General features: G+C 41.8%; 1 protein-coding gene across 1 annotated transcript in view; it reads left to right on the top strand.

Moving 5' to 3' along the window:
• LOC124121087 overlaps positions 1 to 13,251 on the top strand; it is a 175,968-nt gene that overhangs the window by 68,652 nt on the left and 94,065 nt on the right. The window contains exons 28-31 of the mRNA XM_048392794.1: positions 9,741 to 9,896; positions 10,135 to 10,293; positions 11,572 to 11,739; positions 13,120 to 13,209. Coding sequence (XP_048248751.1) covers positions 9,741 to 9,896; positions 10,135 to 10,293; positions 11,572 to 11,739; positions 13,120 to 13,209 — 573 coding nt within the window. The remainder of the gene's footprint in view (positions 1 to 9,740; positions 9,897 to 10,134; positions 10,294 to 11,571; positions 11,740 to 13,119; positions 13,210 to 13,251) is intronic.

The raw sequence follows: 13,251 nt of genomic DNA, 5'->3' as shown, positions 1-13,251 counted from the left end.
AACCATAGCAACTCAAATTCATTATTGACTTGAACGATGAAACTTCACATGCTTTTTTCACCCAACCATGAGTCCTCAATGGCCCCTGCTTAAGCCATATTGAAAACATAATTTGGTCATTCTCAGCCATGTTATGAGCCATGTTATGAGATGTTAAGAACTGTACTTGCATCACCCTTGCGAGCTACAAGTCAGATAACCCCGAACCTCTTCCATTCAAGAAATGATGGTACAAGTGTCATCAGATTTGAAGGTGTTTATTCTGTATATGAAGGTTCTCATTAAGGGTAAAAGGCTGTAAGAAATACAAACACAAATGATTACTTAACCTGGTCGCTAGCATATAATATCATGTGTTTAACAAAAGGTGTCCACATTTTAAAATCATTACGGTAATTTGCTATTCAACAAAAATAACAACTTATAGTCCACAATGCCCTAAAACAGACTTTAAAGACATTCCTAAACAACGTAAATATCCATTTACTTATAACCTTATGCGACAATATATTATAAGGGTAACTCAAACACATAAATTGAATGCGTCAGCATATTCAAAAACCGCGCGAAAACTTAGTCACATTACAAGGCTTGTCAAAGCGAATTCCCGACATATCATCCTATGACAGCCCAATTAAACTGTACACAAACAATCTTAACCATACTATCATAAATATACTGCCAATACTCACACTGTGGTGTGTCACAAGTGGTCAAAACCTAATTTTCCTGATTGCGAGAGCGAACGGCATGGTTTGTCTCGGCTACCTTTACGCAACGACAAATTTGACTCGTGCACAGGAGAGTTCCAACAGCCAGGGAGCATACATTGCGGGAAACTGTTACGCTGTAACAGCACACTCCCCGCCTGATATCTCACCGAGATATCACCTCAAGTTCAGCAACTAAATCTAATAAATCAAATCTACATCTAATATAACTAATATAACACATGAAAAAGTACTTTGGCACTTGAGAGTTCATCTTGAACTGGACAGTTTATGAAGTATCAGAGTTTGGAGATAGCAGTGTTACCAACTCTGTAACTGGACGAATGTACCTCGAAATCTTTCCTCCTCTCATTATTCGAAGTTCAACCTTTCGTTCTTTCCCATCACTGCTTGGGAAGGCTCTCTCGACAACTGCCATTGGCCAATCATTTCTAGCACTGTTCTTCTCATTCAGTAGAACAAGATCACCCTGTAGCACATTACGCTGGTCCTGAAACCACTTCCGTCTTGGCTGTAGAGTGTGGAGATATTCCTGTCTCCAACGATTCCAGAACGTATTTGCGAGGGATTGAACTCTCTGCCATTGCGATCGAAGCAAGTCCTTGGAGTCACAAAGTTCCATTGGTTCCACCTCATGATTAGTCTTCTGAGTCAAGAGAATGGCAGGGGTAAGAATTTCTGGCGACTGAGGATCCGAGGAAATTGGGATGATAGGTCGCGCATTCACAATCGCAGATACTTCGGCCATGAATGTCGATAGAACTTCATGAGTTAAATGCCTATGGCGGGTTTCTGCCAACATTGAGTCCAGAATTCTTCGTGTGACTCCTATCATCCTTTCCCAGACGCCGCCCATGTGTGAGGATTGTGGTGGATTGAAAATCCATTTGGTCCTTTCATCATCTAGGAAACGCTTGATAGAATTGTCCTCAACATTCACAACATTTATCTTGAGGGCATCTGTTGCTCCAACAAAGTTTGTTCCGCGATCCGACCTCAGTTCCTTCACTGGTCCCCTTATTGAAATGAATCTTCTGAGAGCGTTGATGAATGAAGAAGAAGATAATTCTTCAACAACTTCGATATGGATAGCCCTTGTGGTAAGACATGTGAATAAAACAGCCCACCGCTTGTTATTAGCCTGACCCCCTCTAGTGCGACGTGTAACAACAAACCATGGTCCAAAGGTGTCTAATCCAACGTAAGTGAAGGGAGGACTTGGTATTAGACGGTCACTAGGGAGATCAGCCATCTTCTGGTATTGTTGTCTTCCACGGAGCTTCCGACATGAAACACATTTGTATATGAGCGAGGAGATCACCCTCTTAGCTCCAGTGATCCATAAACCAGCCGACCTAACTGCTCCTTCTGTGAACGTACGACCCTGATGTTTGACCCTTGAGTGATGGTGATGCACTAGGAGCCTCGCAAGGTGAGAGTCACCAGGAATAATGGTCGGGTTTTTCAGGCGAGCATCAAAATCTGATTTGTTTAGGCGTCCGCCAACACACAGAATACCATGTTCATCCAGCTTTGGATCCAAGCTATTCCTTGGGATGGGCGAATATGCCAGCAGACAGTCAATCTCTGCTCCAAAGGTTCTGTACTGTACCGTCTTCATTAGAAAGCGTTCAGTCTCTTTCAAGGTGTCCGAATTGATTCCCAATGGATCTTTGTTTTGGATTTTGCGAGCCATGCACTTGAGTAGAGTGAAAGCGCGTACAAGACTTTCCCATGAAGAAAATTTTTCAAGGTAGCGTGTGTCCAAAGATCCACTAGTGTCGCATACCTTTGTCTTCATGGACGAAGGTGCAGGTCTCAGTTCCTTGTCGTTTTCCTCATCAGTAAGGATGAAGGTATGAGCACAGGAATCTTGGGAAATTGGCGTTGGACCTGAGAGCCAAATTGATGAATTCAACTGCGAAGCATGGATGGATCTGGTACCAATATCAGCCGGGTTCTTATCCGAATGGACATAATGCCATTGTTCTGGTTGAGAATATTTCCTGATACGGTCAATCCTGTTAGATACATACACATAAAACCTTCTTGTTTGATTGTAGATGTAGCCTAGGACTAGCTTGCTGTCTGTGTAATACTGAACAACATCAAGAGGAAGTCCGAGATGTTCACAAACCAGATCCGCAATTTCAACCGCAAGTACTGCAGCACAAAGTTCCAACCTTGGTATGGTGTGCCCATGCATAGGAGCAACCTTTGCCTTGCCAAGAATGAAGCCTGTCCTTTGGTCTTTATCTTTATCAACAGTTCTCAAGTAAGCCACAGCAGCTACGGCCTTCTCTGATGCGTCTGAGAAGACATGTATCTCTTTTGTTATGACACCCTGAAATGAGACAGGCACATATGTGCGTGGTATCTTCAGTTCCTCAAGCAATGTTAACGAGTCCTTCCAATCTTCCCATTCTCGTTCACTGGCAGAAGGTAATGGTTGGTCCCAGTCTGAATTTCCAGATATCAGATCCCGAAAGAGAATTTTTCCACGAATGGTCACAGGAGCAGCAAATCCCATAGGGTCGAACAGACTGTTGATTGTTGATAGAATTCCTCGCTTGGTGTAAGGTTTTGGGTCTGCAGACACTTTGAAAGTAAAGGAGTCAGATTGCAAATCCCACGCCATTCCTAGGCTACGCTGCACAGGAAGCAAGTCTGACCCTAGGTCCAGGTCTTTTAGGTCTTTCGCCAAGTCGTCTGATGGGAATGTTTTCATAACCTCTGGATCATTTGATGCTACCTTGTGTAGTCTCAGATTTCCTCCTGACAGCAATGCTTGCTGTGTTCTCTTTATTAGGTCAATTGCTTGCTCGGTAGTTTGTAGACATGTTAGCCCATCATCAACATAGAAGTCTCTTTCGACGAAGAGCTGCACATCCTTTCCGTATGTTTCTACAACAGACTTGGCAGATCTCCTCAGTCCGTAAGTGGCAACAGCTGGTGAAGGGCTGTTTCCAAAGACATGAACTTTCATCCTGTATTCCACCAACTCTTGGTTTATGTCATTATCCTTATACCATAGAAATCGTAGGAAATTCCTGTGTTCCTCTTTTACGAGGAAACAATAGAACATTTGCTGAATATCTGCCATTACAGCTGTCGACTCTCTTCGAAAGCGTAGAAGCACACCTACAAGACTGTTTGCTAAGTCTGGTCCTTTCAGCAGCACATCATTAAGTGATATCCCCTCATGATTTGCTGAAGAGTCGAACACTGCTCTTAACTGGTCCGGCTTCTTCGGGTGGTAAACCCCAAATAAAGGTAAATACCAACGTTCCTCATCTTCCGTCAATGGTGGAGCCAACTCTGCATGATCATTGTCAAGAATTCTCTGCATGAATTCCAGGAATTGTTGTCTTTTGATGGTGTCTCGTTTCAGGTAGCGATCTAGAGTCTTGGCCCTGTTCAAAGCTTGGCTCCTATTGTTTGGGAGCCGCCTTCTGCCATTTCGGAAAGGAAGTGGGGCAATCCAGTTACCTTCTGATGTTTTGACCATTTCATTATCCATGATTTCAAGGAACTCTCTGTCCTCCACAGATAATCCTAATTTGTCATCCTCTTGAGTGGTAACAAATAGCTTGTCCTCATTTTGTCCATTTCTTTCACGTGCTGTGAAGATAACCTTGTTTTTCTCATTTCCTGATGACCAGCCTTCCTTTACTTGAAAGTGATTGTCACAAGGCTTAAATATGGATGGGCGTCCATCTGACAGAATGTAAGTCTTATTTACCGTGACTTGCTTGGGCTGATGAACTTTGCCAAGGCAAGTTTCGCCTACAATCACACACCCAAGAGAGAGTTTTTGTCCATAGGGAGTCTTGTTTGGGCCAATCCGTTGGTCCAAAACATGGTGGGCCTCTATTAGGTCCCTACCAATCAGAAGGAGAATTTGTGCGTCATTGTCCAGAGGGGGTATGCAATTAGCAATGTCCTTCAGGTGATTATAGTGCATTGCAACCTCAGGTACAGGTATCTCTTCTCGGTGATCCGGAATCTGATTACATTCTATCAGTGTGGGAAGCTGTAACCTGGAATGTCCATCAAATGACTCTACGATGTAGCCTTTGGCCCTCCGGCCAGAAGTATCTTTGCGTCCAGCACAAGATGATAGTGTGTATGGGATTACTTCCCCATCTGCCTCCATGTTCGTAAAGAATTCAGACTTCACTAAAGATGCATTGCTCTGATCATCAAACATAGCGTACATTCTTGTAGCCATATCAGGTCTTCCCTCTGGATAAACTTTCACTAGAACAGTTTTTGAACAGGACTTTCCAGCAAATCCATCTCCACATATCTGAGTGCACTTTGAAGCAATAGGAAATTTGCTTGTGTCTGAAGGTGAATCTTTCCTCTCCCTGCCATCATTCACTCGGGGAGAAGGTGTTCCTGTTTCTGAGTTCTGTTGTTCCCAATCAACAACATGCAGTGCTGTAGCATGTCTACTGCTTCCACAAAATGCACATTTAACAAATTCCCTGCAGGCTTTGGCTAGGTGTGTCGATGTCAGGCAGCACCTGTAACAAATACCAAAGCGCTTGATTAGTGCCTTGCGGTCTTCAATAGTCTTGAGCTTGAATGCCTTACATTGATTTAAAGAGTGATCAGTCTTGTGAACAGGGCACAGTTTTGACCAGTCCTGGTTTCCTCTAGTCTCCTGGGTGACCTCTGTCTTCCGATTTGCTACGACCAGAGGTGGTTGTGAGAAAGGCGGTTTAGATCTGTCTTTCCTAGGGGAAGCTGTGTAAGTTTCATGTGCAAAACTTGGATCATTTTTCTCCTTGCTTATGTCTCTTACAAAATCCACAAAAATTGAAAATGGGGGGAACGACACTTTGTTAGTTCTTTTGTATCTGGTGGCATGAGATGTCCATCTCTCCTGGAGGCCGTAAGGCAGTTTGTTGACAATTGGTATCACCCCAGCTGAGGAATCAAAATAAGACAGAAGTGCCTTGTATTCATCCTGACCCTTGATGGATTCAACTTCCGAGAGGAGGTCTGAAAGCTCGTATAACAATTCACTATTCTTGTAAGTCAACCTTGGGAAAGCAGCCAGTTTATTCTTCAGCGCAGCCTCAACCATCTCTGGGCATCCATATCTTTCATCCAGCCTTGCCCATATTCTTTCAAGGCCTCTTGAAGGGTTTTTCACATTAGCAGCTCTCAAACTGTTGGCGTATTTCGAGGATGCAGGGCCTAACCACTTCACCAATAAGTCGAACTCTTCAACGTCTGTAGCCTGCAGTTCGGCAATGATCCTGAGAAAGCTTAACTTCCAAATGGCATATGATTCAGGCCGATCGTTAAAACTTGTGAGCCTTGTGAGCAGTAACTCTTTCTTCAGCAGGAAGCGTGACAGTTCAGTAGCAACAAACATGTTGTTGCCCTCATCCCTATGAATGTTCTCAATTCCATCTCCTTGATGTGCCACTGAGTACACTAAATCTGCCTCTGCACATGGAATATTAGTGTCCGGCAATACATTAACTGGTCCCTGTTGAGCCAGTGGGGGAGAAGGTGAAGTCAGACGTCTGTTGGCTTCTTGTTGAAAGTAGTGCCGAGGCACAGATATGTTACTCGTTTGGTTTTGTGAGTGCCTCGCTACGTAATCCCTTGTGCGATCCTTGGCACCTTCAACTGGTAATGAGAAATGACTGCTTGATCCCTGAGAATCTTCCTCTAACTGCAAGGCCCTTACTTCTGCTTCAGCCCCAGCCACTTCTTTCTGTTCTTTGAGAAGTTTGAGGTCAGCATCCATGTCTGCCTTCTTACGAGAGGCATGAGCAGCAGCAAGTTGTTGCTGCTCCTCCAGAAGTGCACGCTGCTTAAGAATCTCTGCTTCCTTGACAGCATATTCTGCCCTTGCACGTGCTGCCTCTGCCTTAGCACGCTTCCTAGCAAGCGACGAACTGGTGTTGCTTAACCCAGATTTGCTGGTGCGCATAATTGACTTTGAATGATAGGATGATGAATCAATGAGTTCCCGGACGTGATGATCTAAAAGTTTGCCCGTGATTTCAATTTCACTTTTCAGTACCTGGTAGTTCTGCAGATGTAGATCTAGGTCATTGTTGCTATCAAGAGTGTTTGTACGACGTAAGAAGTCTATATATCCCGATGACAGTTCACAGTAATGTGTATGCACTTGAGCCAAGCTCCGTTCAGTAAGTCGTAATGACTTGAGGTCGCCTTGGTATTGACTACAAGCTTTAAGAATTCCCTTAAGTTCCTGTTGGGCTTTAGCTAGTTTAGCACAGTGTGCATCCTTGGTCTCCTTATACATTCCACTTCCTTTTTCTGTTAGAGTTCTTAATCTGTATGAAGTTCCAGTGAGTTCCTCCTTTTTAATAGTTTCCATCTGCTTCAAACTCATAAACTCCGCAGACCTTTCTGCTTCTGTTTTATCTATGTCAGACATGATGAATTTTCTCACAGTAATTATTACTGTATGTTGTAATCAGCTTCTAACTCCTGTTGTTGCCTGAAGAGGGTTCCTGTCCTATTGCACAGTGTAGATATACACAAATCCCTGTGGTGGTTGCATTTTCCTGTTAACCAGCTTGCAGCAGTCTTATACTAGTCCTTTTACTGTACTTGCATAACCCTTGCGAGCTACAAGTCAGATAACCCCGAACCTCTTCCATTCAAGAAATGATGGTACAAGTGTCATCAGATTTGAAGGTGTTTATTCTGTATATGAAGGTTCTCATAAAGGGTAAAAGGCTGTAAGAAATACAAACACAAATGATTACTTAACCTGGTCGCTAGCATATAATATCATGTGTTTAACAAAAGGTGTCCACATTTTAAAATCATTACGGTAATTTGCTATTCAACAAAAATAACAACTTATAGTCCACAATGCCCTAAAACAGACTTTAAAGACATTCCTAAACAACGTAAAAAATATCCATTTACTTATAACCTTATGCGACAATATATTATAAGGGTAACTCAAACACATAAATTGAATGCGTCAGCATATTCAAAAACCGCGCGAAAACTTAGTCACATTACAAGGCTTGTCAAAGCGAATTCCCGACATATCATCCTATGACAGCCCAATTAAACTGTACACAAACAATCTTAACCATACTATCATAAATATACTGCCAATACTCACACTGTGGTGTGTCACAAGTGGTCAAAACCTAATTTTCCTGATTGCGAGAGCGAACGGCGTGGTTTGTCTCGGCTACCTTTACGCAACGACAAATTTGACTCGTGCACAGGAGAGTTCCAACAGCCAGGGAGCATACATTGCGGGAAACTGTTACGCTGTAACAGCACAAGAACGTTTGCATGAGTATAGTGTGTGTAGGCTTCAGCACATCTGTTCAATTTTTTTATATATTTATTATATTTACCTTGATTTGACCTTTGCAGTTTGTCTATAACCCTCTCAAAATGCACTTTGTGCAAAACGTGTTTTATATTTGTTATTTGCATCCCTTTATTTTAATTATTTGTATATGCCACATATGGAATTCGTATTTCATTACTCACTCTCCCTCACATAATCATTCCCAGAACCGTGAGGATCCATTGTAGATTGGGTCTTCAGCAACCAACGACTATGCTTGTCGTAAGATGCGACTAACGGGATCGGGTGGTCAGGCTCGCTGACTTGGTTGATGCATGTCATAGTACCCCAATTACGAAGATCGATGCTCATAATGTCAATCACTGGATTGTCTGGCTCAGACCCCATTATTTACAGACCATCATATAGCTGGAATGTTGCTGAGTGCGGCGTAAAACAACAAACAATTAATCATATAATCAGTCCCATGTACAGGGGGAGGGGAGGGATAAAACTACATGTACGTCCCAAAAGGCTGACGTCATTAAGCATATCTATACTTCAATTTGCAATGTGTCAGCTTTGGTTAAAAGTAATGAGGTTTGTATTCTGTCACATGTTTGCATGCTGCGGTGCTGTACACGTATCTATGTTCACAGTCAGACAGATCTGTCTGCACACAACACCAGATGTGGTTTCATGTTTGAATATTGTTTGACAGCACGTGCAATGTATCTACATTTATTACCCATGTAGATACAGATGGTTAGATACTAAACCCGTATGGCACAAGTGTGTCGTATAAGGTTGACCTCTTTTCTTTCGTTTTGATTGGATAACCATGACCTCTGTCACACCAGAACAACTTTGTTCATTCATAAAATATCACGAATTGTTATTCACTTTTACAACTACAAGACGTAACTGAAGGATTCACATTGAAGCGAGACACTATTACACACACTTTATTAAACCAAACAAAATCGTCACACGCATCAAATTCGCTTTGCATTTTATATTAGTCATGCACAGAGCTACTACAGACTTTATATAATCGAGTTATTTCCATATGACATGTACAACTACCGATAGCGCGACTGCACGACCGGATCATTCAAAGTGAACAATCAAGGTTTGATTTTCCGTCTTCAGTATAGTACAGTTAACAGAAACATCTTTGGCGAGCACTCTGATTTCCCTCTTCCAAACTGGTACCAACAGGATATTCATTCAGCTGATAGATCAAGGACACCGAACCATTTGGTTGCACAGCTGGGACCCCGTTGGGGCGATGGACTGATTGTTGGTCCGAGATTCAAAGCGCGGCGCGAATTGAATTGTTAAGTTTTCTTTCAGTTGTTATGCGTACTAACAACAATGCACTTGAATTACCATAAGTTGAATACTTTTTTTAAATAAGATGTTGAGCGTTGACGCTGTCGTGTTTGCACGCACAACACCAGGAACAGGTTGTTAATGTGTATGCATAGAAATATCAACGATGCCAATTTTGAGGCATATATCAATAGTCATGCGCAACCAGATTTGCAACCATTTTCAGAAAGTTGTATATGTATATATACGTGTGTGTTTCAGTACCATGATAAAAGACTGACCTATCTGCACATGACCAGGCCAGGATGAATGTCTACAATGCCTTATTTCAAAACACACTATTTGTATATGTGTTTCAGTACCATGCCCCTACGGATCCTCGTCCTCTCCCAGTGGAGGTTGTGTTGAATGCCCTGACGGTCAGTATCAGGACCAGTCCGGACAACCCTCTTGTAAGAACTGTGGAGACAACATGTACTCATTGACCCCGCGGTCCAGCAGAGCAAGATGTGTCAGTAAGTGCTTTTATTATGGAATGTCTTTAATATATCACACAACATTGAAAATGCTTGCCGTGATACTTCCTTAGATATTAACATGTACATAATTACACACAGCGAGGACTTAATGTTTCAGGCAAGTGCCAGTGAGTGTATTTTGAATACGCCAACACTAGTAGTTATGGTGCATGCTTGATGTGATTGTGGCAGTTATATGAATGTGTGTTCAAGTGATGTAACTGTATTGTTTCAGGTATGTGTCGACCTGGGTTTCGGTCTTCAACAGGACAACAACCATGCGACAAGTGCCCTGTCAACCATTACTGGGTGAACTCTTCCCACTGTGAGCCTTGCCCAGATGATCGCTCAACTCTTTATGTGGAGGGATCCACGAACATCTCCGCATGTAGAGGTGACTACAAAGTGTTCCACATGTTCTGTGTTGATTTGCATGGACTCCCTGAACTGTAGATGGCTCTCATTAGCCAACTCAACTGAGCGATTGGGCTACATTGGCTGTTATAAATATGTCCCGATTATGACCAACTTTACCTCTGGCTCTCATGTTCTGGAATGTTATACGGCTGAGAATATAGGTACATTTTCACTCACTCATTCACTCACTTTAGTAAGGAACGAAGATTGGTGGTGTTTACAGAGGTGGAGGGCCCGCTAAAAATGTTTATCTCTAATATTAACTGAACTGAACTGAACTGAACTGCCCTTTCCAGCACTTTTGTGTGTCAAATGTTCATGGCTTATTGTTCTGTTTAAATTATGCATCTGATAAAGTGAACGGTTGAGGTAAAGATTTCTACCTATTTTTTTTAAATAACAGCAATCACTGAGTAGTGATGTCGACTGACAATCAGAAAGTTACCAAATTATTACCAATTCTAATTTCTGAGAACGTGAGATGGGGGATAGACCTGAAGATAGAAACAAGATATTAATACGACATTAAACTTGCATTCTTCGGTAAGTTAAAAGAATGTATAGTTAACCTCTGGATTGAATTTTAACGGACTTTCATTTTGTGGAAGCCTCGGTGGCTGAGTGGGTTAGATCGCTGACTTTGTGTGCTGGCGATTAGGTGCCTCACCCTGGCAGGTGTGGGTTCGAATCCCGGACGGGACTCAACCCAAAAAAGTACTAGAATCTGTACTTTACTAAGAAAGTGTTATCCCAAATATAAAATTAGTTACATTTGACCACTTTCTAAATGGCATTGTGTATTTATAGTATCAGTCTGTTCAGCATTATACCCTCATTGTCGGTATTCCATGGAGCTACCCCCCCCCCACACACACACACACACACACACGTCATATTTGGTCAATATACCATGTTTGTCTAAGCACCATTACGTTCTCTCTCTCTTTCAGCACCATGCCATATTGGTCAGTATTCCAAGTGAGACTCAATAGTGTTATCTTTCTGTTTCAGCACCATGTCCTATTGGTCAGTATTCCATGAGAGACTTAATAGTGTTACCTCTCTGTTTCAGCACCATGTCTGATTGGTCAGTATTCCATGAGAGACTAAATAGTGTTCTCTTTCTGTTTCAGCCCCATGTCCTATTTGTTAGTATCCCATGTGTGACTCCATAGTGTCCTCTCTCTGTTTCAGCACCATGTCTTATTGGTCAGTATTCCATGTGAGACTCCATAGTGTCCTCTCTCTGTTTCAGCCCCATGTCCTATTGGTCAGTATTCAGTGAACGGGTACTTCCCATGTACATCGTGTCCTCTCCATTTCTACCAAGACTCCACGGCACATGATCACTGCAAGGAGTGCAACACAGACCAGATCACAGAACAAACAGGCTCAACGAATTCAAGCAAGTGTAAACCTGGAAGTAAGACAATTCCCGAACTGATCTTAATGGCAGTTCGACTTATGTTTGTTTCTTTTTTGGATAATGATGGACTATATAAGCCATTGTTAATAAGATCGACGACCACGATATACTAATCCACCAGTATTGGTTAATGGACGGGTCCCTTGTTTTAGTGCAAAGACAAAATATGTTTGCTTGGCCAGTCGAGAGAAATGACTCTCGTTTAAACGTTTAAAACACCTGCACTAACCTGTCTTCTATTCATAAACAATGGCGCTTTTTTTAATTGACCAAGGGTGTAACTCGAAAAGACCAAACCAAATTGTCTACAGGAACCAAAGGACGTCTTCTCACCAAGGAGAACCCTAAACTAAAGAAACGACTGCATTGCAAGAGCCAAACCAAACTTGGTAAATTGGGTCCAATATCCTATATGAAAGATTATGTGTTTCATGAATTTTCCTGAAATAAAGAAAACACAACCGGTGAGACTATTGCCTTTAAGTATATATGTTATCGTGTCAATATTTTCAGTGAAAATGAGCATCGTGGAAATAGTTCCCTACTATTTCCGTCAATAAATAAAATCTACTGAAATGTGGTAAAGACGATTTCAACTTCTCAAATTGAATTATTTTAGCAATTATATCTTTACTGATTTGGACCCAGGTGCTTAAGGTTGATCTTATAAAGCTCAAGATGTACTGACACAAGCTCTGCCCGACATCCATTCACCAGTAGATCGTCTCCACCCCTGCACTAACGTTCACGAATAGAGGACAGGTTAGCGCGCGGCTGTTTCAAATGTCTAAGTCATTCCTATCGACTGACCGAGCAACGCCTTCACGTATACTAGAATACGTTTTATCTTGTTATATGCTGATGATTTGTTTTACGTATTGTTTCACTGCACGAACAGAAAGAGGGACTAACTGCCAAAATGTTCTGTTAATTGCTATGTACACTTTGTCCTTCCTTTTGCTTATCCATCCATGACCATCACTCGATCTTTTGCATGTCGGTAAGTATCTGTTAATATTGAAGAATATATCTTTATACAAACATACATATAGTTATAGTTATACAAATACTTATAGTTCTACATGACTATACAAAATATATTTTAATTATATACAGTAAACTACGGTTATAACGAACTCAAAGGGACCACTAATTTTAGTTCGTTATAACAGTAGTTCGTTATAAGCCTTTATACAGCATATGTACAACAAATGACCGGGACTAAAATGTAAATTCGTTATATCGGTCAGCTCGTCATAAGCGTGTTCGTTTTAACCGTAGTTTACTGTATAGTTTTATCTATGAAATCCTCAACCCACATGTGATTATATCTGATCATTCATTCACTGTTACTGTTGTCCATATATGCTCGTATAGACACAACGATATGTAATGATACCTGCTCGGGCAATGGCTCTTCGACGTGTTCCTTCATCTACCATCGACTGGTGTGCACCTGTAAAAAAGGTAAGTTACACCTGTGTGTTCTATTATCTGCCATAGAAACGC

This window comes from Haliotis rufescens, unplaced genomic scaffold (genome assembly GCF_023055435.1).
Source record: "Haliotis rufescens isolate VD_foot unplaced genomic scaffold, xgHalRufe1.0.p SCAF_11, whole genome shotgun sequence".
In the NCBI taxonomy this organism is placed as follows: domain Eukaryota; kingdom Metazoa; phylum Mollusca; class Gastropoda; order Lepetellida; family Haliotidae; genus Haliotis; species Haliotis rufescens.
Note: the sequence above shows the minus strand (reverse complement) of the source record. Positions and strands in the feature narration are given on the sequence as shown.